Source organism: Crotalus tigris, unplaced genomic scaffold (genome assembly GCF_016545835.1).
Source record: "Crotalus tigris isolate CLP2741 ecotype Arizona unplaced genomic scaffold, ASM1654583v1 scf7180000018420.1175843, whole genome shotgun sequence".
Lineage (NCBI taxonomy): Eukaryota > Metazoa > Chordata > Lepidosauria > Squamata > Viperidae > Crotalus > Crotalus tigris.
Window position 1 is genome coordinate 673,312 of NW_024096994.1, and position 26,993 is coordinate 700,304.

At 35.2% G+C, this 26,993-nt stretch overlaps 1 protein-coding gene across 11 annotated transcripts in view; it reads left to right on the top strand.

Moving 5' to 3' along the window:
- Positions 1-26,993, top strand: part of BIRC6 (baculoviral IAP repeat containing 6) — a 149,594-nt gene that overhangs the window by 12,408 nt on the left and 110,193 nt on the right. For 10 of the 11 annotated variants that reach the window (XM_039352325.1, XM_039352326.1, XM_039352331.1 and 7 more), the window contains exons 2-20: positions 347-528; positions 1,482-1,619; positions 2,285-2,478; positions 3,951-4,062; positions 6,447-6,529; positions 7,700-7,922; positions 8,007-8,167; positions 9,134-9,192; positions 10,031-11,425; positions 15,629-15,778; positions 16,248-16,473; positions 17,370-17,530; positions 18,321-18,449; positions 20,235-20,366; positions 20,554-20,732; positions 23,750-23,880; positions 26,069-26,230; positions 26,351-26,482; positions 26,791-26,888. In XM_039352325.1, the coding sequence (XP_039208259.1) occupies positions 347-528; positions 1,482-1,619; positions 2,285-2,478; positions 3,951-4,062; positions 6,447-6,529; positions 7,700-7,922; positions 8,007-8,167; positions 9,134-9,192; positions 10,031-11,425; positions 15,629-15,778; positions 16,248-16,473; positions 17,370-17,530; positions 18,321-18,449; positions 20,235-20,366; positions 20,554-20,732; positions 23,750-23,880; positions 26,069-26,230; positions 26,351-26,482; positions 26,791-26,888 (4,047 nt within the window). The remainder of the gene's footprint in view (positions 1-346; positions 529-1,481; positions 1,620-2,284; positions 2,479-3,950; positions 4,063-6,446; positions 6,530-7,699; positions 7,923-8,006; positions 8,168-9,133; positions 9,193-10,030; positions 11,426-15,628; positions 15,779-16,247; positions 16,474-17,369; positions 17,531-18,320; positions 18,450-20,234; positions 20,367-20,553; positions 20,733-23,749; positions 23,881-26,068; positions 26,231-26,350; positions 26,483-26,790; positions 26,889-26,993) is intronic. The other variant, XM_039352327.1, reaches the window with a different exon arrangement.

Here is a 26,993-nt window from a genome sequence, read left to right on the forward strand (position 1 = left end):
TGTTAAAAAAATCCAAGCTTTCTGGCTTTTTCAGCTTCATTTCAGTTCTTTCTCAAATTAAAGTGTATTAAAATAAGGAAAATAAGTACCTCTATACCTGGAGGGGGGGCTACAGTATTAAAAGTTAGAGTACCGTTCATTGATCTTCAAATGTAAATGTTTAGGCAGCAGGAACTTCATTAAAATCTTCTCAGAATTCATGCGTAGTCTCCTGCCATGATAGGCTTTCCCTTCTATAATCAGTAAGAGGAGATTGTAATATATTTCTGCATGATTCCATGAATATGCTTTCTTGATTTGAGTTAAAATCTCTTTATTTTATTGTGGTTTTTTTTACATTTTACAGCTAAGCCAGGTGGTCGGGTGAAATGTCAGTACATTTCTGCAGTGGATAAAGTCATCTTTGTGGATGATTACGCAGTTGGATGTAGGAAGGATCTAAATGGCATCTTGTTGTTGGACACAGCTCTGCAAACTCCTGTTTCTAAACAAGATGACATAGTTCAGCTGGAATTGCCAGTGACAGAGGTAAGTGATTAGTAGTATTTCTATTACGACTTCTGTAGGAACCCCACACACCAGATCTAATTCTCCTTTAACTTTTTTCTAATGAATATATGTATTTTTATTATAATACTGCTACTATGCTGGGAAAAAAGACTTCGCCTCTTCCTCATTTGTATGTATTTATCATGTGCAGAGTCTGATTTCCATCATATGTGGGATCTCTGAGCAATCATACTATGAAGTAGCCTGGAATCTGCATCTGATCAAAAGAATTGATAATTAGGCTGATCGGTGGTAAAGTTCAGGATACATGTAACCTAAATAATCCAGTGGCTCCCAGTTTGTTTTCAGACTGATTTCAAGTTGATGATGATTGCCTTTTAAAAAAGTTTGAAATGTATTTCCTGGATCACCTTCCTTGATTAATAAGATTTACGTAACAGGAGAGTCATAAGATACCTTTATCCCTGTTTAAAGTCAGCTATACAGAGACTGGAGAATATATTCATAGGCCTATATATATCACTAATTAATATCATTTTTTCTTGTTTGCAAGTATTTTAATTAATTTTAGCTATTGGTATATTTTGAGAGAATCGATCATGGAAATCCATTTAACTTGAATAAGAATAATTAACTAGGAAATAGTATTATGTGTGCACAATAGCATTTTGCTAGTTGTGCCTGTATGATAACAATTGGATGAAATTCAGTCAAGTAGGAACGCTTTTGTTGTTGATCGTGGAATCTTGTTTTAAGCTTTTCAAGCTTGTAATTTACCACAAATGTTACTTTGGGATGCATATCAATACAGAATACAAGAAATATAATGGCTCACCATAGAACAACATTTTAAAAGCATGGATGAATACAAATCTGATGACCATTTGGCTTAATTGTTTGATTAATTTATTACTAATAATAAAATTATTGTGTTTTGCACCTACTGCAGAAATTCACTTTTTGCATTTCAGGCCCAGCAACTGTTGTCTGCTTGCATAGAGAAGATAGATGTGTCAAGCACAGAAGGATATGATTTGTTTCTTGCACAATTGAAAGATGGATTAAAAAATACCTCACATGAAACAGCAGCGAACCACAAAGTTGCAAAGGTAAGAAATCTTATCACTGTTTTTAATGCCACAGGGTTATGTTCCTTGCTGTTGCTATTCAATATTTGATTTTTAATAGTTCTTTTCCCTTGCAATGAATCTGCTAGTCAAGGCTTAAACATGAATATGCCATATAATGGTTGGGAAGGAAAAGGTGAACACTTTGTGTTTAGTTACCATCATGTATTTATCATACAGAGAGAGGATGCATATATTTTTTTAGCCATTGTTTCTGTCTTAACATTAGACATTAGTCCCTTCATAGTAAGCAAAAGACTGAAAGGGAAATCTTTGAATTATTTTATACAGTTATTCTTTTTTAGTGAACTGTTTTCAGAACAAACATAAATCTAGTTTTTATGTTTATATTTGTAGGCTTGAGTATCTGCAACTCCTTATACTAGCTGTGTTGGGCAGGGCTGCTGGGAACAATAAGTCACCAACATCTGGTGGGCCAGAGGTGTACTGTGTTTATTCTGTTTCAAAGCAAAATATCTCAAAGATGCTGGCATGCCATACTTATTTTTAAAGATCTTTTATACTCATTAGCCTTTTTGTCTTTTTATTATGTTTGTATCCTAAAAATACATTCCCTTGTGTTTTGGAAGCTGAGATCTTGTACTCAATAACTCTAACTTAATTTAATTTAATTTATTTATTTTTAGTGGGCAACTGTTACGTTCCATCTCCCTCACCATGTATTGAAGTCTGTTGCCAGTGCCATTGTAGGTGAACTCAAGAAAATAAATCAAAACATTGCTGCCTTACCTGTAGCTTCATCTGTTATGGATAGATTATCTTACCTCTTGCCCAGTGCACGACCGGAACTTGGCGTGGGGCCTGGCCGATCAGTGGATAGGTATGGAGAAGTTAATTCACATTTTTAAAAAGCTGTTTTACAGTTTGTTTCATTTGCATGTGTATTTTTAGTCTTATCTGAAGCAATAGCACAAGGTTATTGGGGGTGACAGATTGGCTGTTTTCAATGCTATGTGTGACAATTCCTCCAGATGAGTACAAAGAGGCAGAAGGCAGAGAAGTGGTAGGTTGCTTTTTAGAATTGTAAGTTTTCTGTGTATAGTCAGCATCACATGGTTTATGTAAAGGAGTCACTATAGAAGGCTATATAAACTATATATTGTGGTGTTAGTTGTGATGTTACTCCTTTGGATAGGTTTCTTAATACCTGTAAGTAAAGCCCCACTCTACAGAATCATATTTATTTCTACAAGTACCTCAATTTCACTTGGACTCCACAAGTTTCTTTAAAAATAAACATGCAGAATGGTGCATATGCAGCATCCAGCTGCGCAGAAAGAAAAATGCTAAAGTAATTTGGGTAGCAGGGAGCATTCTTCCTAGAATATTGATATATTGTAAATGGTTGTGCTTCCTTGTCAAGCCATTTTGCATCCAGGATACAGTTTTCAAAATTTCCAGCATGTCTAACATTTGAGAATGGCAATTTGTCTGATGATTGATAGTCTTCCTGTTTTAGTTTCATGAGTAGAGTTAGAATGGTTTTAGACTTATTTCTGGGTCATCTTGTATAGTTAATCATAGCACATCTTAGATACTCAAGTTACTTTATGCAGAAAAACTTGTGAAGACCAGCCACTATGCTGTTCTGTTTATTTATTTAATTTGTGGAAAGCAATTACATCCATACAGGAGAACATAATTAGTATTGTATTTGCAGGCAATTTAAATATGTTTTTAGCTATGTAAAACTAATGTGAAGATTAAAAGCTGGGGGGGGGGTGTTTCTTGTTGAACTCAGTGAATAGATACACATCTGTATGCTGCTAGTTTTGGTAATGTATTCTTTGCAAGAAACTAATTGTAGGGAAGCACATGGCTTATGGTTTATCAATTCCTGTTTTTTGAAATAATTCATGAAGGCAAAAGCCAGAATTCATAAGCATGCAGAGATACAAGAAAAAGATTGCTGCGGCATTTTTTAATTTTTGCAGACTGGATGTTGCATTAGCATTATTGTCATCATACATATCTATGAATTCACATGTTAATTTTTTATGTGAGGAATGGGAAGCAATCACTATTCTGGGAATTAACCCTTAATTGTGAGCATGTATCTATGGTGGAATACAGATTCTATGAGGGAGAATTACAGTATGAGTAAGAAATTCAGCAGATGGAGGAAGAGAAATACAGGTGATTATTTAAGTTGTGATTTTATGAGCAGGGTGCAAACAGTAAATAATTTCCCATTTTCTGGAAGGGACAATGGTCACTTAAGATTGGAGAATTAATAACAGCCAGAGCCTTTGGACTGTTTTAAATTTGTAACTCTTTTTTTCTTTTTCCAAGGTCTTTAATGTATAGTGAGGCTAACAGACGGGAAACCTTCACTTCATGGCCTCATGTAGGTTATAGGTGGGCACAGCCAGATCCCATGGCTCAAGCTGGGTTCTACCATCAGGTAAATAAACAGATTTCTAACTGAAATCATAGCAACATATTATTCTTAGTGCTGTATATTCAAATACTTTGTCTTATGAAAATACATTTGATAGTTTTCTGTTGATCCTGACTGCCTTTAATCCTTTAAAGGAGTCACATGTTCAGTTTTTCAAAAATAAAGTTTGCCCTGAGGGCAAAATAAATATCACAAATATTAATTTTAAAAATGCTACAATTCTGGTCAAATGTTTATAAAATATAGTTTTGAATCCATTTGCAAGGCAACTTACAGGATTGAAGATGGGGAACAACTACATAATTGTCTTTGCATGAGGTGGAGTTTAAGTTTGAAATACAGTATCCCATATTTGACCCTGAAATAAGAAATAAGCCACTTAACAAGCATATGAATGATGTCGTGTTTAGTCTCAGTAAATGGCAATCCTCTGTGTAACCTCAGTAATTAAATAGGAGTGAGCCTTACCAGTACTTGCTTAGAAGGACTCCAAGAAATACCAAAGCTATAGACTAAACTGCAAAGACTGCAAAATGGAAAACATCCCAGAAGATGGCAGTGGCAAGAAAACTCCTCGAAAACTGTTTTATCATACCACTTTAAAAAAAAAAAAAAATCTAATAAATACAAACATGGGTGGGGGAAAGCACCTCTTATCCCTAAACAGCTTTCCAACTCTCCCAATATAGCTTGTGCCACCACTTTTAGCAAATAAATTATTTCCTCATGTGACCTATGCATGTTCATGAGGAACATGAACATGTATGTTTTCTGGCTAACCGGGTTTGTTTCAGAACAATCTGCAGTCCTGCAGCCTCCTATCTATTCACTGTATTCACAAAAGTCTCTGAGGCTTAATATACAAGAGCCTTCTAGAATTATAACGAGCCCTGAGGTCAGAGACAGTTCTTAATATGTTATCCTTATGGTTTCTTGGGATTTTTTATTACTTAAATATATTTTAAAAAGAGGGACAAGAGTATTGACTTTTCTTTGTTATGTAATTAATTGAAATAGGCAATTTTTCCCATATTTTTATTTTACTATACCAATATATCTAAAGAGAGAAATAATAAATAAAACACTTTATTTAAATTATACAAATTGCATATATAAATTATTAGGGACAAGATTTCATGCTATATTATTTTATTATTGAAAAAGAGCAAACACTTTTGTAAAACAACTTTGTTTTAAATCAGGTCATTCTTGAATATTTAACGTTGACATAGGACTCTATACTATTCTTATTCATTGGTTTTTAAAGATTATAGGATAAGAGCTGTAGTTGTGGCAAAAAGTCAGGAGTCTGGTAGCACCTTTTCTGACTAACAGTTTTTATTAAAATGCATAAGCTTTGGGAGCGGAAACTCACTTCAGCTAGTAATGTGACCCTAGAAGATCATATAAAATATATTTTTTAAATGCAATATTGCAGGCTAACTTATTGCTCACTGCCAGGAGTTGGATTCTGACTGGCTCAAGGTTGACTCAGCCTTCCATCCTTTTGAGGCTAGTAAAATGAAGACCCAGAGTGTTGGGGCAATATGCTGACTATGTAAACCGCTTAGAGAGGGCTGTGAAGCACTGTGAAGCGGTATATATGTCTAAGTGCTATTGCTATTAACTATATTATATATTTTATATGTGGCCCAAGACAATTTGTCTTTGCTCAGTGTGGCCCAAGCAGGCCAAAAGGTTGGATACTCATGATCTAAGGCTTAGAATGGCTAGACTAATGTAGGATTTAAATTGGGGTGAGGTGAGTGAAGAGGCGAGGGCAAGATGGATCAATTATGTCAGGCAAATTTCCAGTACTTTATCAATTGCCAATTGCAATATATTAAAAACCTCTTGGGTTTGCTAATAATTTCTCAGATAGTCTGCAACCTTTTGATTTATGCAAGTGCAACAATCACTCCTCAAAATAACTCAGTTATTTTGAGATCTGCTATAAAATGTCCTGGGAGAGTGAGAAAGGCTAGTAAAGCATCCAGCTATAGTACGTGCTTCTGAAGCCTTTTTCTAAAGACACTTCAGTGATTTCCAAAAGAGAAATAGTTGCAGATGACTATTCCGCGATGTCCATAGACATTCCACCAAGATAGATAGATGGGGGGGGTGTGTGTTACTCCTATTATAAATTTGTGATTTTCTCGCTTGGTAACAGCACAAGAAGACCAATATTGTTACACGTAAAATACACTCTGCATGAAGATTATTCCCCAGGAATTTGCATTTATCCAGAAGACATTTTTTTCTTTCCTTTTTGTATGTGTGTGTTGAGATAGTAGATGAAGATAAGTTCTCTGCTATGTGTATTTGTATATATGGGATACTGTATTTTACATTTAATATTTCATTTGTTGCTCTCACTTCTCCCATAGCCTGCATCATCAGGAGATGACAGAGCCATGTGTTTTACGTGTAGTGTATGTTTGGTATGCTGGGAGCCAACAGATGAACCTTGGTGAGAATGTAATATTTGAAACCTATCTTCATTGCTTTCTGTTCTATATATAAGAACAATTTCTAACCCTTAGAAATTGGGTTAGATCTATTAATTTAGACCTTTTTTGACATACAGGTTCTAGTTTGATTACAATATTTAAATAATTAAAAATCTCAAAATGTAGCATAGTATTTTCTGACCGAATTATTTTAGAATTTAATATTTAAATATTAAATAAAATATTTTTGAATGTTCAATATTGGACATAATTTCCATTAGGGGAGTCTTAGTCTTATTTAAAAAGAACATAAGAGTATTTTAAAAATTAGATTGAATAATGATGTCTTTAGAGAATGGAATGAAGAACCAGCCAATATCCCTAATCATCATTTTTAAATAATGCTTGTAAGCAAATCAGAACAATTTCAGAACCAATGATTTCCCATTATTGTTTTGGAACTTCGGATAACTGAGTACATCAATATTCCCTTTCTTATTTTCCAAATTGTAAGTTGATATTAAGTTATTTACGTACCAATTCACAAATTGGAGAGAAAAATGTTGATAGAAAGTATCTATTTTTCTGATCACTCATCTATATACACTTTCTGCCTAATATGTTGATATCTTTCTCCTTTCCCTAAAATGAGCATTTTTATGCATTTTTAAACTGTGAATAAAATCTCAAAATGCTGGATTGTGAATTTTAACAAGTACAATAAATCCATAGTGGTATGAATACATGTTATGTGAACCTTTAGGTAAACATTTTTCTTCAAAATCATGAATTTTACATGCATTCAGATAAAAATTAAAAGTGAATGAGTTCCTTAGTGCTTTCTGGATGCATACTATGAAAGATAAGATGGGGAAAGTACAGCTACCTATGTCAGCGACTGTAGATTCTAGAGGGTCATCTTAGCTCTCTAGATAAGATTGTTTGGAGTTATACATAGGTGCCCTGGGGGAGTAATGACCAAAAATTACCTTTGTTCCTTCTCTGCAAAAGTGGCTATGAATAGGGTTTTGCTTACAGGAACTTTGAAAATTACACTTTATCTCTTAACTTACCCAGGTTAGTGCTTATTTGGTAATTAGCCAAACACCTTAGCTTATCTGCAGCAAAATTACTAATGAGAAAAAAGTAGTGCTTTTACATTTTAACACTTATCTTTCTAATTCATTAAGGTCTGAACATGAAAGACATTCCCCAAACTGCCCATTTGTGAAAGGTGAACACACGCAGAATGTGCCCCTCTCAGTCACGCTGGCAACAAGTCCAGCACAATTTCCTTGTACAGATGGCACAGACAGAATAGTCTGCTTTGGATCTGGAAGCTGTCCTCATTTTTTAGCTGCTGCAACAAAACGAGGAAAGATCTGTATATGGGATATTTCAAAACTTATGAAGGTATCTTGTTGTCTGGAGTTGTAATGCTAATTATATTAATAAGAATTTGCATCTAAGTTTAATTATGTTTTTAAATTTGCATAGGTGCACTTAAAGTTTGAGATCAATGCTTATGATCCAGTAATTGTACAGCAACTGGTATTGTCTGGGGAACAGAGCTCAGGGGTTGATTCAAGAAGACCAACAATAACATGGATAGAAGATTCATCTAGCTGTTCAGATATACCAAAATTAGAAGGAGACAGGTATGCTAATAAATATTTGATTGAATGTGAGTTGCTTATTTCTTTGGAAGAGGACATAGTCATGGTGTACCGAGGTAAAACTATCAATGTTTAGTTACTTCTAAAAGAAGATAATTTTGTTTTCACAATGTATTAGTTTTGGGAACGTGGACCAATAAAAGTTACTTTAATTTACATTTCATCTAGCATGAAGGTTTTCTTTTTACACAGAATAGTTGCTCTAAAAAGAAATTTTTGCACTAATATCTCTTGGCTTATTTTGAATTTGTAGCAATAGCACTTAGATTTAATATATCGCTTCATAGTGCTTTACAGCACTCTCTAAGCTATTTACAGAGTCAGCATGTTGTCCTCAATCTGGGTCCTCATTTTATTGACCTTGGTAGGATAGAAGGCTGAATCAACCTTCAGACGGTCAGGATCGAACTCTTGGCAGTGGGCAGAGTTAACCTGCAATACTGCATTTTAATCACTATAGTAGTTGTAGCTAGTCTGTATTTTTCCTAATGTTTGAATTAGTAAAATGCTCGCTTTTCAACAAGAGCCAGAAACTACATGATTTGACACTATTTGCAGCATGTTTTCTCTTGATTTCTCTTGATTTCTAAAAAACAATATATGTCCTGATGATGTCACTAGTATGAGATTATAAGGTCAATTGAACCTCCTTATGGTTAACTTGTAATCTTCAACAAATTCTTTCCCACAGACCTCCTAAAGCAAATACAGGCTACTTGCTTCTGAATTAGAGGATCATATAGGTTAAATCACAGAATGGATTTAAACTAAGTATAATCATCACTGGACTCTTCAGTAGCTTACATCACTAATTTAATTTTTTCATAGTATTCCTATATAATATGCTGGTATATTAACAGGTTTTAATGCTAAAATTTATGTTTAGAAGTAGGTATATTGTATGAAATTGTTTTCTTGGCTTAATATCTCTAATCTTCTTGACTTTAGTGATGATTTGCTAGAAGATTCAGACAGTGAGGAGCATTCCAGATCAGAATCAGTGACTGGTAGGCATATAATATTTTATTATGAAATATAAATAAGATTACTTGCAATTATGTAGCAATGCTTTTGTCAATAAAGAGTAAGGAGTACATACCTTGCTATTCGTCTTAATACTTTGATTTATAATTAAGAAATAAAGAAACTTGTTTTTAACAAAAGAAACAGGGCAGAGGGAAATTAATTCAGTGAAAGAGTGCCCTATGATCCTTTTCTTCTGCTTCTCCTTGCAATCTTTTCTACAAAGAAGGGGCAGCCCCCAAATCAAGATCCTTTTTAAGGGCTGGCTGATTGAGAATAAGGTCTTCATGCTATTATCTGAGGACTATGTATTTGCAACCCTTAAGTCTTTTTGGAGGTGGAAGATAGATCATTCTGATGGCCCCTCATTTTCCTTCAAGGTTAGGATCTCTACCACTGATGCTGAAAATATGCATACAGTAGGTCTCCTCTTATTTCTGTTTTAGGCCTTGGATGTTTTATATTTCACTTTATCACTATAGAAATTATACCTGCTTGTGTGGTGATCTTATATTAACACATTATGCAAATGTCTTATACCATATTTTTAATGCCCTTTTCTGCTTGGTAATTACTTTTATTCTGTAAAATTTTTAGGAGTCAGACATTCACATGACAAAGCATGTTTTTGCCATCCTCAAGCTTAGGCAAGCTACAATTACCTGGTTTGGATAAAATAAAAATATTTGAAGATATCATTAGATGTTGGTTTGCGTGCGTATATATGTACAAAATGAATGAATGAATGAATGTAAAAGTTTACAAAAACATAATCCTACTATGATAAAATCTGTTTTTTACACTGTATATTTTATCTTTAAGGACATACATCACAAAAGGAAACCATGGAAGTTAGCCTTGATGTAACTGCTCTCAGCATTCTTCAGCAGCCTGAGAAACTTCAGTGGGAAATAGTTGCAAATGTACTTGAAGACACAGTGAAAGATTTAGAAGAACTTGGGGCAAATCCTGGCCTAACTAACTGTAAAAGTGAAAAGATGAAGGAAAAGCATCTGGAACACCACAACATTCCCTTTCCTTGTTTGTTAGCTGGAGGTTTATTAACATACAAATCGCCTGCTACCTCTCCTGTTAGTAGTAACTCTCAGAGATCACTGGATGATTTAAGCAGGACTCAAGCTGGTAGTATATCAGACCTGGGATCAACTGACAATGAATCCTGTACTAATTCAGAACTGAATTCTCCTCTGGTAAGGAGGACTTCACCTATATTACTGCTTTACAGCATTAAGGAATCTGATGAAAAAGCAGGAAAAATCTTTTCACAAATGAACAATATCATGAGTAAAAGTTTACATGATGATGGTTTTACTGTTCCACAAATCATAGAGATGGAGCTGGATAGTCAGGAGCAGTTGCTATTGCAAGATCCTCCTGTGACATACATTCAGCAGTTTGCAGACGCAACAGCCAGCCTAACTTCTCCGGACTCTGAGAAGTGGAACTCAATGGTTCCCAAACCTGGAACTTTGGTTCAGTGCTTAAGACTGCCAAAGTTTGCAGAGGAGGAGAATTTTTGTGTAGATTCAATCACTCCTTGTGCAGATGGAGTTCATTTGTTAATAGGACTGCGGACGTGTCCTGTTGAATCCCTGAGTGCAATAAATCAAGTAGAGGCCTTGAATAATTTAAATAAATTAAACTCGGCACTATGTAATAGAAGGAAAGGAGAAGTAGAACCTAATCTTACGGTAGTGAATGGTGCAAATATCAATATGATCCAGCATGAGTCACCAGCAGATGTACAGACGCCCTTAATAATCCAGCCAGAACAGCGAAGTGCTAGTGGCGGTTATCTAGTGCTTTATAAAATGAACTATGCCACTAGGATTGTGACTCTAGAAGAGGAACCTATAAAAATTCAGCATATCAAAGACCCCCAGGATACCATTACCTCATTGATTTTGCTCCCGCCAGACATATTGGATAATAGAGAAGATGACTGTGAGGAACCTACAGAGGAAATACAATTAACTTCTAAGAACGGCAGCGAGAAAGAAAAAAGATTGGAAATCTCTACTCTTGGGCATCTAGTAATAACCACTCAGGAAGGCTATGTTAAAATATTAGATCTTTCCAACTTTGAAATCCTGGCCAAAGTGGAGCCACCTAAAAAGGAAGGTACTGAAGAACCAGACAAATTTGTCTCAGTAATATACTGCTCAGGCACTGATAGACTCTGTGCATGCACTAGAGGTAAGATTTGTTTTTTTAAAAAAATGTTTCATTTTCCCAGGTTTCTCTTTTTATATCCTGGTGTGCCAACTGGGGAAAGAAAAATCAAAATGGTAGCTGTGACCATCTCATCAAAACTCTGCCCTCTTCTTTGTCTGTCATCCATAACTTCCACACACATATATGACTGGAAGGGCTTCAGTCTCATAGTCACGGCTATTGTACTGATCTTTAAGAGCCTACTGGTAGACGCCCGTTTATTTCTCTTTTTTAAGCTTTTATTTAAATCTAAAATATTATTTTGTATTATTATATATTTCAAAATAAAAGCATAACTTGTTTTATGTGTAAATTTCTAAATAGTATAGATCAAAATAACACAAGTATCTAATGTCACTGCTTTTCTAAATGTGTGTGTGTGTGTATATATGTAAAATTTATTCTTGAAATCTTTTTAAGACGTTTACTAATAGTACATTGTTGTCTTAGTTTGCATGCACCATTTCCAACAGCTTTAAAAGTTTAAAATGCTGATTGAAAGTAATGGTTTTGTTATGAGCATATGTTTTCTTGAAAAATCTATTACCAGCCATTTTCAGTCAATTTCTCATAAGAATCAAAATCAAATTTAAAATTTCCACCCAGTAGGGTCCAGATTTGTCTAACAACTGCTTTCATTGCTGGAAATATAATCAAATTCCTACTTTCATTAGTGCCCAGGACTTGCCAAAATTGCAAGAGCACTAAATCATACTTTCAAGCTATGCTTACTTAATTCAATTTTATGTCCATTACAGTACATAATTGAGGTTAAAAAATAAACCCAATGATACTGATTAAAATGAGGAAGATAAAAACTACTATTGTCATAAGAGTAACACAATTTTAACAAAGAAATACTGGGTATTTAATTCATTCATAAAATATTAACTATTAATTTAGCAATGTGTTTAAAATAATGTGTTTATTTTTACGGCAAAAATTCTTCCCCACAGACTTAGAGGGCATTCATGTCTTAGTATCTGTTTTCATCTGGGTATTTTTTACATTTTAAAAATAATCTTATCAACTAAACTATATATTTCCTTGAAAATAAGCTCTGGGTAATAAATAGCTGGACAATAAACAAAAAATTAAATATGTAACCATTTGCCATATTTGACCTCCAGTTAGTTGTATTTTATGAAATTTTACAACTTCTACAAATTTAGATAGAGAACAGTGATGATCATTGAAAAACCCTGAATGTTATGTGCATATAGCAATAGCTTGCCTTCAAATTCAGCTAGCATATTCCATTAATTTCACAAGTTTGTCTTGTAAGTCATGCCAAGGGTTCCAACAGCAGATTGAAAATTAAATGTAATAAAGGAGAACTTTAATAAATTCCATATTGTATTAGTTGGGTGAGCTTGTCATTGTGATTTTCTATGACAAGACTATGGTTACAGTATAAAATCTGAGTTTGAGAAATTTTAGTTGCAGTTTGCTGTTATTATTTATTTATTATTATCATTCAGTTGGTTTTAATCCTGCCTTCATCACCCTGAGGTATAATTTTGAGATGGACAACTATATGAATTGATATAAAGAGTGCATAAAAAATACATTTTAATAACAGGTAAAATAATCCCATTGGTAACAACATGAGTAGAAAAATTAAAATAATAAATTATATCCCCAAAAATACATTTCTATAGAAACCTAAACTTTGGCAACACGTAAATCAAAAATTTGATTCAGAATGTATCAGAAGCTTTTTCCACATCAGATTAATGTTGATATATATGCAGTATATCAATCAGTATTATTATTGTCTGAAATTCCTGCTGTTCCAGGAAAACAAACTGTACACCATGAATTACTGTGGGTAATCTTTCTGAAGATGTCCTGCCAATGTAGCTGTTAGAATTTTAGCTTCAATATTTATTAGAGATACTGGGTGATAACTTCAGCACTGAGTAGGCTCCGTAGTGACCTTCAAAGTTGCAATAATATAACCATCATAATAGGAAGCTATTTATTTTTAAAAGATACCTGAACTATCTCCAGGAGTATAGGAGCTACTTTCTCATTCTTTTTAATATATATTAATGTTATTCTGCCTTTTCAGGAGCCTTTCCAAATGTCATCTTATGAATAATATCCTAGATTTTCTAAAAAATTAAGGATGCGGCCAATTCTCCTGAGTACACATCTGCAATTATTGGAAGATTTAAGATATTTTTTAAAAATTATCTGCTTGCCTGCTATATCCAAAAAAATGAAAATTAATTTCATTATAATTGGTATGCATTGTTCCCAATGTAAATATTTCCTTTGAGAAGGCAACAATTTTCCAGATTTTTCTCTGTATTCACAATACATTTATTTTACTCCCTCTAAGAAATATTCTATGTCCAATTGAACTAATTCCATTTTAGTAAAACTGTTTTATTGCCTATTCTTTCGATGTTGTTTTAATTTTGAATCAATAATAATAATAATAATAATTAATGGCTATTATTGTTAACTGTTATGAAAAAAATACTTGGAATATACCACAAACTTTATCCAAGTTAGTTCAACCTCTGTTTATTTAAGGGAATAAATTTTTGTTCCACAAATTCCAAATTTTCCAGCAGGGAAGCCGCTAGACATTTGAGTCTCCTAACCTAAGCTAAAGAATCCCATTGTCAAATCTTCAGCTGTAACTTTAATTATATGAGTTTTTTAAACCTCAGAGTTTGTTCTTTCTTAATTTTTCATGAAGCATTATCTAGATTTATTGCATAGAGTATCTTTAGGATCAGAGAAATAATCTCTTTTCCTTGTGGTTGAAATACAATTGACTTGAAAGAAAAAACCAATTAAATTTTGTTTCTCTTTTTAATAAATCTTCTCTTAGAGTTTTGAAGGCCTTTCTTCTTTGTAACATGGCAGAACTAATATTATGAAAGTGTAACATTTTATCTTCATCTCAATTTATCTTTTTTAATTCACAAGCACATTCTATATTTTTTCTTTTATCTGACTGTTTACAAATCTACTTACTATATATTTCTTGGGTTTTGCATTTCATTGGATTCAGATGATTCTAAGTATGCATTCTTTATCTATCTTAAAGCTTTAAATTTGGTAGTTTGTTGTTCAAGTTTGAGATAAGATCTCCAATTAAATTAGTATTTTTTATTTTTTCCTTTCCTGATACCTTTAAGTCTCAAATTAATTATTTTGTTCCAATCCAGTATATCAGCCAGATCCAATCTAATGTCAGTAATAACTTTTTGAATTTTTCCAGTATCGAGCTCATTATTCATACACCATCACAGGGTTTTTGTGCTGTCCCACTCACCACATAATGATGGTTTAGTGGGTTTATAAATATTCCTCAGCAATTGCCTCCACCAAAAACTCAGAACTGTTGCAATTAAGTCCCGCCGAAAGCAGACCAACACTAGTCCACAGAGCAATGGCGAATGAGTTCACAAGATACTTGAAAGTTTCCCAAACAAGAAAAACCACCAGGCAAAATTAAATCCACAAGACAAGAGGGGTCACAAGGCAAGAAAAGTTCAGAGTTCACAAGGTATGATCCAAGTCAATGCATGGTGTTAATTCAAAGCAAGGCAGGGATCATAACAAGCAGGAAACACACAGGTGGGAAGTGAACACAAACAGCATTGCCTTCATCTGTCTGGTGTGCTAAATAGCCAACTTCTTGTACAGCCCATCCCAAGGGGCAAGGCTGCCTCTTTGTGAGTAATCGGGCTGACCTTTGCTGCTCCTGCGTTTTTTCTGCCCTACGTGTTCTCAGATCAGGTGCAGAAGGCAATTCCTCTTCCTGAAATGATTAGAAAATAGAGGTGGAACTATGTGTCATCTCTTGTTGATATCTCAGAACATACTTCTACATACCTCTCCTAATGTTTTATATAGATATTAAGTAGATTAGGAGAAAAACAAACATCTGCTAGCCTGAAGGAATGAATGTCCAAGGAAATGAACAGCAATTCTTGACCCAAGGGAGTCAGAAGATCACATTTCTCCATGTTCTTAAGAAAGATTAACCCATCAGGAAATGTTACTGTCCCATACACCAGACTCAAAACCAAATCTGAAGTAAACCTATCTCATCCAAGAATACAGTCCATTGAAGCTTTTTGTCAAAATGAATATGTGCATGCATGTTCTTAATTTGGACTGTTCTGGGCTTCCATTTAAATTCTCAACTCTTTCTTTTAGGTGGAGAACTTCATTTTCTCCAGATTGGAGGAACTTGTGATGATGTTGATGAAGCTGATATTCTTGTGGATGCATCTCTGTCTAAAGTGACGGAGCAATTAACAGAAGGCACAAAGCCTTTATCTAATCCTTCAAGTCCAGGTATTACAGGTAAATATTTAATCTTATATTCATATTTCCAAAAGGTATACTATTGAATTGAAGAAGTATGATACAGTACTATTTTAAAGTTGTAAATAAGCAGTATACTTTTTTATTATATTGTGTCTGTATCCTGCAAGAAGTCTCATCTATTTTTATGTGTGTTACTTTTGCAGATATGTGTTTTCCCAACTAAAGTGTATTTGGAAACCTGAACCAGAATGCTCATAGATTGTTTTTCCCCAGCAGTAGATGGCTAACCAGTTTTATTCCTAAATGCCAACTAGAGGCTCTGTAACATAACATGCATAAAAACATGCTGCCATGAAATATGTGTGTGTATTTAGTGTTAGTGTAGCTGAACCAAAGGACAAGTTAAATATTTAAAAAAAGTGCTGTAACTTCTTGTGGGGGCTACTGATTTTTTTTAATGATTAAATGTTTTGAAAAGTGTTTTTACTTTCTAATTAAAAAACAGGAGTTGATCTTCTAGTGGACCAGCCATTCTCACTTGAAACTTTGACGTCTTTAGTAGAGCTTACTCGTTTTGAAACTTTGACACCACGATTCTCAGCTACAGTTCCACCATGCTGGGTTGAAGTGCAACAAGAACAGCAGCAAAGGCGACATCCACAACACTTGCACCAGCAGCATCATGGGGATGCAGCTCAACATACACGGACTTGGAAATTGCAAACTGATAGGTAAATTGTTTTTTGATAGAACATTTACCTCCCTATTTTATTTAAACATTGAATCACCTGATATCTTGAGTTATAAATGGAATTCCCTAGTAGGAATTTTATATTTTATAGTTATTATTTTTTATCCCTGCTTTATTATTTTTATAAGTAACTCACATTTGCGAACATAATCTAATATTCTTCCTTCCTTCAGTTTTCCCCACAACAACGATCCTATGAGATGAGTTGGACTGAAAATAGGCCAAAGTCACCCAGCCAACTTTCATGCCTAGGGCGGGACTAGAATTCATAGTTTCCTGGTTTCTAGCCTGGTGCCTTAGCTACTAGAATAAACCAGCTGTATTTGTATTATATTATATTTGTATTATATTATATAAAGACTGGAAGTTGATATGTTGTATAAATTGGTTTTAAATCCAGAATTTTCAGGTAGCCTACAGGGCTAACATCTATGTAGAAGAACAGTCTCCTAGAGGTGTACAAACAATTCAAATTTGAACAATTTCAACTCAAAATGTCCTGTTATGTATGCCAGCATATTGCTTTTCATTTTAGAAATGTTCTGAGTTTAAGATACTTTTTAGCACTTGCAAAATGATCAGACCATTTTACAGTTAAGCATGCTGTGTAACACTTGAAATGAGGCATTTTTAATCAAAATCAGTGCAAATTCAAAATGTTATATACATTCCTAAAGGTATTTCTACTTAAAAATGAAATGCAGCTTAAATTACTGAATTAAGTAGATTTAAAAATTAGGATCACACTGAAATAGAGAAATGGGAAAGCTGTAAACATTTGTATTTTCTTATTGTACAGATAAAAAATAAATTGGAGCCCTTTATCTCATTGAACATAATAACTTATTTTCTTTCTCCCATCTTTTTTCTTTGTAGCAACAGCTGGGATGAACATGTCTTTGAACTGGTTTTGCCCAAAGCTTGTATGGTTGGACATGTGAATTTCAAATTTGTTTTGAATTCAAGTATCACAAACATTCCACAGATTCAAGTGACTTTATTGAAAAATAAAGCTCCTGGCTTAGGGAAAGTAAATGGTAAGAAAATAAGTGAACAATTTGCTTTGAATAATATTTACACATTTCAAGATGACATTATTAAACCATCAGTAGTTTGAGCAAATAAAAGTATTGAAAATGTTAATGTAAGGTAAAATGAAATCAAATATAATGGGTGAACAGTGTTCTGTGGTAAACAGTTCATAAAGCAGTAGGTATCACTGCATGTCAAGATGAGGTGGTATCTCCTTTCTTCAATAGATATTTTTGCTTGTTTTAAGAATCAAGAATGCCATAAATGCTCATTTTGATTTTGATACTTTTTCTTTATGTTGCAGAAATTCATTTCAGTCCTATTTTCAAATAGACCTTTTTCGTTTTCATTTTATTAGCATTTTACAGATAAGATATATTTGTCTTGATGGTATTTACATATTAAGAATGTTGTGAAACTTAAAGATTTGAGGATAATGTGGTGATTCCCATTTCTCGGATTTCATACTTTACTAAGTATTGACCCACAAGCTCACACTCCTTGTCAATTCCATAATAGCATTGGTGATCATATTCATAGTAATTAAATCTATTTTAATTTTTATCGTTGCCCTGATTCATTCTTAGAGTGTAGGTCTTGATGTACCACTCAAAAGCCAAGGAATTCCAAGGGTTTCAGTTCTAGTTATTTCAAGATTCATGATTGTTTTAAAATATTTAAAAATATTTGCATAACACATCTACAACATGTTAAGTAATAAAATTATGCTCCAAAAAAGATTGTGCTATTTAAAAAATCTGAAAATGTTTTTTTCCCTATGTATTTGTTCCCCAGAAGCAGCTGTAGATAGACAGATAACTTTTCCTCTGTCACCAGCTCATAATGAAGTGGAAAGAAATGGAAAAACAGGACTGGATGATTTGAATGCAGAAATGCAAAACATGGACGTAGAAGAGTCACAGTGTGAGTTTTGCTGAAGTATAACATTCTTTTAAACTGATTTGCCACATAGACATTTGCTAGTTGGCTAAATAAGTTTTAGAAGGAAGTCTAGTGAACTTTTGCTTTTGTGTTCTATTAGTAGTTTCCTCTATCTTGTTCTTGTCTTTATTGATTGAAAACTGAATGGCTTTGGGCCCTTATGTATGTTACATTGTTATTTGGGATGTTTGTTTGCTAAGGATTTGTTTGTTTATTTTATTAATTTATTGTGTTATATTGTTCTTTGGTTTTAACTCCATATTCATCATTTAGAATTAGAATTGTGAGCATAGTGGCTATATAAATTGTATAAATAATAAGTAACTAAATAAACTTAGTTTCTCTTATCCTGGGATCCTGCTTATTACTAATTTTACTTACTAAAATCTGCTTTACTACATTCATTCAAATATTAATGAATTTATTAGAATGAACCTATTACTGTACATTCATTCTGATAATCAGAGTTGGTAATCAAATACTGGAATTTCAGAAATCCTTCCATAAACAATTCATCCAACTGTCACTATTTGCCAAAAAGAACAGTCAGAAATTACTGTAACTCGGAAAATTAAAAGAATGGAAAGGTCTTATTGAAAACAATCCAGGAAGGATTTCAGTAGTCAGATTGCAAATGCCACCCAGTTTTACTTCCTATTTTTGCTTGATAAGTTAGTAACTTTGAAGTATAATTTCTTCTGACAGACTTGTCCCATTATGTTACTATAATTCTTTGAAGGTATCTTTCCACTGAAAGGAATGCGTGTCCTGATAAATTGCCACATAATCACAGAAACCAGTGCAACAATAATGAAGTTCTTGAAATAAGGTTTTGCACATATTGTTCTGTAGCTTTATATTTCCTTATTTACTGATGCATGAAGAATTTTTGTTACTTAGTGGTATAACAACTGCAATTTTGTTGTGTAGTTAGAGAAGGGAATGGAAGAAGCCATCCACTTCTTTTAAATGCTAACATTCCAGGGAGATCTTAGTTTATCCTAATTTTAAAATAAATTAATGAACATTGGAATAAACTGAATGTCTAGGTCAGTGATGGCGAACATTTTAGAGACCGAGTGCCCAAAAACTGCCCCTGCTCTACTCCTGCCCTGCCCCCGCTCCACCCCCTATTTCCTGCCCCGCCTGCCCACAGGGCCATTCACCACCTCCAAGGCCCACCGCAGATCGCCCAGGCAGGCCAGCAGCCCTTATGGCGGTCACGCCCTCTGCCCGCACCCTGCAGCATCAACTGTGCACGATGGGGTGTGAGGGCATAGTCCTGTCTATGCTGCCTGGCTGCCATGTCCTTGGCTGTACTGCTCCGTGTGGGCCACGCTCAGGGCCGACTCTCCTTCAGGGGGGCTGCTGGAGAGGAGGGGGTCACGGGGGGAGGCGAGGCTGGGGCAACGGCACATGTGCCCACAGAGAGGGCTCTGAGTGCCGCCTCTGGCAACCATGCCATAGGTTCGCCACCACTGGTCTAGATCTTAAAAAATAATCATGCAGGCATTATAATTTGAATATAAGGCCACTTGGTATCCTAGCATTGAAGACAACAAATGTGTTAATAATTTTTGTACTCAGTATAACAGAAGTAACTTTTTAAAAGCTTTAGGCTCATGAACAATAGATTTAAAAGAGAAATTTGACAGAGCATCACATTCTACACTACAATCGTGAAAGTACTGAAGACAATTCTGTTTATAACAATTTATGTTGTTTGCTATGATCAGTGTAATTTTAGTTTTTTATACTTTTTTAAAGGCCTTCGGCTATGTCCCTTTTTAGAGGATCATAAAGAAGATATTTTGTGTGGACCTGTATGGTTGGCTATTGGACTTGACTTATCAGGACATGCTGGAATGTTGACACTCACAAGTCCAAAGCTTGTAAAAGGTAATACTTTTGCCAGAATATTTTAATGATTAGATATAGACCTGATATTTAGAATTGATTCCTGACATTTAAAATGTGAATATTTTTTGTTAAAAAGTTGGCTGAGAAGTGTTTCTACTTTAAGCATGTATTTAATGAGTTTTCAAGAACTAATTTATTTTCCTTATGTCTGTCTGTTTGATTCTAGGCATGGCAGGTGGCAAATACCGTTCATTTTTAATCCATGTGAAAGCTGTGAATGACAGAGTAACAGAAGAAATCTGCAATGGAGGAATCTGGCCTGTTTTAAGGATACCATCTCTGAAACCTCAAAATAACAAGGGACATTCCCTTGCATCACTTTTAGCAAAAGTTGCAGCAGGCAAGGTATTTAAATGATATATAGAAAAAGAATGGTCAAAATTATTTTCCTTTAATCGGTTACCTAAGGCCATTTTGTTAGGATTGAAGTGTCATGTGTGTAATTACGACGTAGATATAAAATTAATATAAGATTGACAATACTAGGAGTAAAGCAGTTGTGTGTAAAACTTATGAAATATCCATCAGCAAAACCATAGAATCAAGTAGTCTTGGAATTGGAAAATACCATGGAAGTCATTTAATACAAATCCTTGCTCAGGGTAAGATCCGTTGTCAAATACCAATCAGCCTCTATTTGAATATCTCTACAAAGGAGGATTTGTTCTATTTCCAGTCACATAGTCAGGAAGATTCTTCTAGATATTCTAGATATTTATTCTGAACCTGTATTTTTAATCCATTGACTAAACATACCCAAATCCTACAATCATGCCTCACATGAGACTTGGATTTCAGATCCTTCATCATGTTGAAAACCTTCTGAATTTGCTTTAGTTTGTCACCATTTGTTTTGAACAGTTATGTCCAGAACTAGATATAGAATTCCATACATGGTCTGACTAAGGGATAGTGGAATAGCTACTTCCCATGATCTGAACTGTCCGATCCTATGAATGTACTCCAAAATAGAATTAACTATAATCAAAATTAACCACAGTTCTAACCTCCACACAGCAATTTAACGTAAAGCAGGCATGTCAAACTTGCGACGTCATGTGATATCACGCAACGTATCGGCCCAGTTTTGCCATTGTCAGCAATGGGGTGGGTGTGGCTTCCACGTTACACATCCGGTCCGTGGGCCAGCAGTTTGACACCCCTGATATAGAGCTTGCAAACTAAACTCCCTGGCTATTCAGGAAGAGGATAGGAGACACATGCAAGAGCTATTGCACTGTTCACAGTACATTAACATGGTTAGCATGATATACATATATTGTCATTATATTTTTTAGACTCTGATATTCCTGATAATATGCTTAACTGCTGAACCTACTTTAAAATAATATGCAGGCCTAACATGTAGGACATGGGACAGATATTTTTTTGATAATATTGTATTGTTTTCTAGTCATCTCTCTTTATGTAGCTGATAAAATAAAGAGCATATTCTCTCTCTTTCTATCCTCCTTTAATTTTTGATAGTTCTATCTTCATGCCTGCCTTGTTAAGTACGTTGTAATAACTGATATGCTTACATATTGAGAAAAACATAGTAGAACTTGTATATTGATGTTTAAAATTTTTGTATAATGCAAGATTTTTAAATTGTGAGAAAATGTGTTTTGGTATTTGTTGTTGTTGTTGTTGTTAATTGCGAAGTCGTGTCCGACCCATCGCAACCCCATGGACAATGTTCCTCCAGGTCTTCCTGTCCTCTACCATCTTCTGGAGTCCATTTAAGTTCACACCTACTGCTTCAGTGACTCCATCCAGCCATCTCATTCTCTGTCGTCCCCTTTTTCTATTGCCCTCAATCTTTCTCAGCATTAGGCCCTTCTTCAGTGAGTCCTTCCTTCTCATTAGGTGGCCAAAGTATTTGAGTTTCAACTTCAGGATCTGGCCTTCTAAAGAGCAGTCGTGGTTGATCTCTTCTAGGACTGACCGGTTTGAACGCCTTGCAGTCCAAGGGACTCGCAGGAGTCTTCTCCAGCACCATAGTTCAAAGGCCTCAATTCTTTTGCGCTCAGCCTTTCTTATGGTCCAACTTTCACAGCCATACATTGCAACTGGGAAAACCATGGCCTGGACTATACGCACTTTTGTTGGCAGGGTGCTGTCTCTGCTTTTTAGAATGCTGTCTAGATTTGCCATAGCTTTCCTCCCCAGGAGCAAGCGTCTTTTAATTTCTTGGCTGCAGTCCCCATCTGAGGTGATCTTGGAGCCCAGAAAAATAAAATCTGTCACTATCTCCATTTCTTCCCCATCTATTTGCTAGGAATTGAGAGGGCCGGATGCCATGATTTTGGTTTTCTTAATGTTGAGTTTCAAGCCAACTTTTGCACTCTCCTTCTTCATCCGCATCAAGAGGCTCTTTAGTTCCTCTTCACTTTCTGCCATTAGCGTGGTATCATCTGCATATCTTAGGTTGTTGATATTTCTCCCGGTAATCTTAATTCCAACTTTTGTTTCATCTAGCCCTGCCTTTCTCATGATGTGCTCTGCATATAAGTTCAATAGGCAGGGCGACAGTATACAGCCTTTCCGGACTCCTTTTCCAATTTTGAACCAATCAGTGGTTCTGTGTCCAGTTCTCACTGTTGCTTCTTGACCCGCATATAGGTTTCTCAAGAGACAAATAAGATGGTCTGGTATTCCCATCTCTTTAAGAACTTGCCACAATTTGTTGTGATCCACACAATCAAAGGCTTTAGCATAGTCAATGAAGCAGAAGTAGATGTTTTTCTGGAACTCCCTAGCTTTCTCCATGATCCAGCGTATGTTGGCAATTTGATCTCTAGTTCCCTTGCCTCTTCGAAATCCTGCCTGTACTTCTGGTAGTTCTCGATCCACATACTGCTGGAGTCTAGCTTGTAGGATTTTAAGCATAACTTTACTAGCATGTGAAATGAATGCAATGGTGCGATAGTTTGAATATTCTTTGGCATTGCCTTTCTTTGGAATTGGAATGTAAACTGACCTTTTCCAATCCTGTGGCCACTGTTGAGTTTTCCAAATTTGCTGGCAAATTGAGTGTAGCACTTTTACTGCATCGTCTTTTAAGATTTTGAATAACTCAGCTGGAATACTGTCACCTCCACTAGCTTTGTTGTTGCTCAGATTTTCTAAGGCCCATTTCACTTCACATTCTAGGATGTCTGGTTCGAGGTCAGTGACCATCTCATTGTGGTTATCTGGGACGTTAAGCTCATTCTTGTATAGTTCTTCTGTGTAGTTTTGCCATTTTGGTATTAGTTGATAATAATTTAAGTAAATTTCATAATCTGGTAAAACGAAAAATACTTGTATATCATGGAGACTATAACTTTTCAAATACATGAGTTGTTTTTTAAAAACAGGAGAAATCTTCTAATAAAGCAGAAACCAGTACTTCCTCACGGAAATCTGACAACCTACGAGGATGCGATTTGCTGCAAGAGGTCTCCGTAACGATTAGAAGATTTAAAAAAACATCTGTTTCAAAGGAAAGGTTAGTTGCTTATCAGTGAATATGTTTCATAAATATATTTTTAAACAATACATTCAAAAAGAATGTAGGTTAATGCACTGTTATTGTTATTATGAAATACATTATATCTCAAACAATAATACATAATAAGAAGGGCCAACTGTATTGAATATAAAAATAAAGCTTTAATTTTTAACTTGAGTTTACTTTAGATTTAATTAAAATCATTAAAAATCATATGGCAAATCTTTATTAGAACAAAACTTTTTCCCCCTCAAGTCAGATTTGAAGTGTGACAACCATACATACAGTTTTATAGATAACATTTTTAAAAGTTGTTGGCTGGCACTTTTTTTCTGCAGCTGAGACAGAGTGACTATCTCGGAGTCACCCAGGTGGCTTTTATGCTTAAGGCAGAACTTAAAATCAGAATGTCCTGCCTCTAGTCCAGCATCTTAATTACTAAATTGGCTTGCTCTACGGGTGGTCCTCGACTTATAACCAAAACGGAGCCCAAAATTTCCATTGCTAAGCAAGACAGTTAAGTGAATTGTTCCCCATTTTGGGATATTTTTTGCCACAGTTAAGCAAATCACTGCAGTCGTGAAGTGAATCATCCGGTCGTTAAATGAATCTGGCTTCCCCCATTGACTTTGCTTGTTGGAAGCCAGCTGGGAAGGTTACAGAGAGTGATCACATGACCTGAGACATTGCAGCAGTCATAAATACATGCCAGTTGTCAAGTGCCTGAATTTTGATCACATAACCATGGGGATGCTTGCAATGGCTGTAAGTGTAAAAACTGGTGATAAGTCCTTTTTTTTTCAGTGCCATTGTAACTTCGAACAGTTACTAAAGGAAAGGTCATAAGTCGAGGACTACGTATATAGTAGAACAGTTTGATGAAAAAAGAACCTTCAGAAAACTAAGCATTTGTAAAATAGTAATAGAAAGAACACACTTTTAAGATTTTCTGCCCTAGCTTCTTTTGCCCGTTGAGCTAAATGACAAACTTTATGGCCATAATCATCTTCAGGTTATTGGTAGTCCTCAACGTATGACCACAGTTGGGATCAGAATTTCAGTTACTAAGCAATCATGTCACTGCGTTGCTTAACAACTGCAGTCCTAGCACTCCAAGAATCATAGGTCAGTAAGTGAGGTGATCTGGAGTGTGTGTGTGTGTGTGTGTGTGTGTGTGTGTGAGAGAGAGAGAGAGAGAGAGAGAGAGAGAGAGAGAGAGAGAGAGAGAGAGAGATGCAGTTTGGTGCAAAACCACAGCTGCTCCTGGAAGTCTCAGCTGCCCCACCCAGCCTGGCAGTGTTTACGACGGCTGAGCGTAGCAACTCTCCTCACCTATCTAGGGGCAGATTTGCAGCAGTCATAAGGGCAGGTGGGCTGCCAATGACATTGCAACAGCTGTAATAATAGTAGTAAAGTTGGAAGGGACCTTGGAGGTCATCTAGTCCAACCCCCTGCTCAGGCAGGAAATCCTACACCATTTCGGACAAATGGCTGTCCAGTCTCTTCTTAAAAACTTCCAGTGTTGGAGCATTTTCTGCTTCTGGAGGCAGGCTGTTCCACTGATTAATTGTTCTCACTGTCAGGAAGTTTCTCCTTAGTTCTAGGTTGCTTCTCTCCTTGATTAGTTTCCACCCGTTGCTTCTTGTCCTGCCTTCAGGTGCTTTGGAAAATAGCTTGATTCCCTCTTCTTTATGGCAGCCCCTGAGATATTGGAATACTGCTATCATGTCCCCCCTTGTCTTTCTCTTCGTTAAACTAGACATACCCAATTCTAGCAACCGTTCCTTATATGTTTTAGCCTCCAGTCCCCTAATCATCTTTGTTGCTCTTCTCTGTACTCTTGTAATCTTGAGCATGGATCGTAAGTCCATTTATCCAGCGCCATCATAATTACAATTGCTGAACAAATGGCTGGAAGTCGAGATTACCTGTATCTGATCAAGAGTGGTTTTAGCGGGTTATTTAAATATCATGGATTTCTATAAAAAGACAAGATTTGAATTTCAAACCTAAGAGATAAAAAGCAGTTTCAGGACTTTTTAAAGCCACGGTAGAGAGAAACCATAAGCTTCTATTCTTCCTTCTTGAAAAGCCTTAGCACTGCTATAATGAAAAGCAATAATAGTTTACTACCTGTTCACTGATTAACTTCCTTCTTTGTTATTATATATCATTTCTTTTCTAGAGTTCAGAGGTGCGCCATGTTACAGTTTTCGGAATTTCATGAAAGACTTCTTAACAGCCTTTGCAAAAAGGCAGAAGATGGAGTTGTGACAGAACATGCTCAAAGTCTTGTATTAGATATCTTATGTTGGCTAGCAGGAGTTCAATCCAATGGACCAGGGAGGTAAAAAAAAAAAAGGGTGGGGTGGGGGAGAGCTCCTTAACAAATTTCTTATCTTTGTTAGAAGTGTACTCAAAAGTAATGATTGAGTTGTAAAGTCTGCTTTTGTTTTTAATGTTTTAGCTCAAGAGAAACAAATGAGAGCTTGTTGTCGAAAACAAGGATGTGTCTTTTCCACATAATTCGAGTATGCTTCTTTGAAGCTGGGCGAAGCATAGCACATAAATGTGCACGGTTTCTAGCTCTTTGCATAAGGTAATGATGTTACTTTTTTTTTCAGCTTAAAGTTTTCTTTTACTTGACTATTCTAGCTAACACAATATAAAATATGTTAACATAGATGATCTTTTATAGAGCAAATTAACACTTTGTAGCTCAGTCCTGTGTCTATGTGGGAGCCCTTTCCATAAAATTTAATATTCCCAGATAGATGGAGATTGGATTGCACATTGATTAAGCCTTATCTGTGCTGAGATACATACGGATGTAAAAAAAATTCTGAATAATGTTTGCTGATGAACAAAATAAAATATTAAAATAAAATTGATTGTATATTTTTGTAGTAATGGGAAATTTGAACCAAGTCAACAAGGATTTAGCTCAGTCCTTCTGAAGGCTTTGCTTGGCAATATATCTTATTTACCTGCAGCTGCAACTGGAGGTAAGTTTAAGGTTTTTGTTTTGGGAATCAGATTTTATTTCTTTTGATACTTTCTACCTGTTTTTCTTTGTTTGATGTTCTTTTCTGTTTTAGTACTAATCTTGA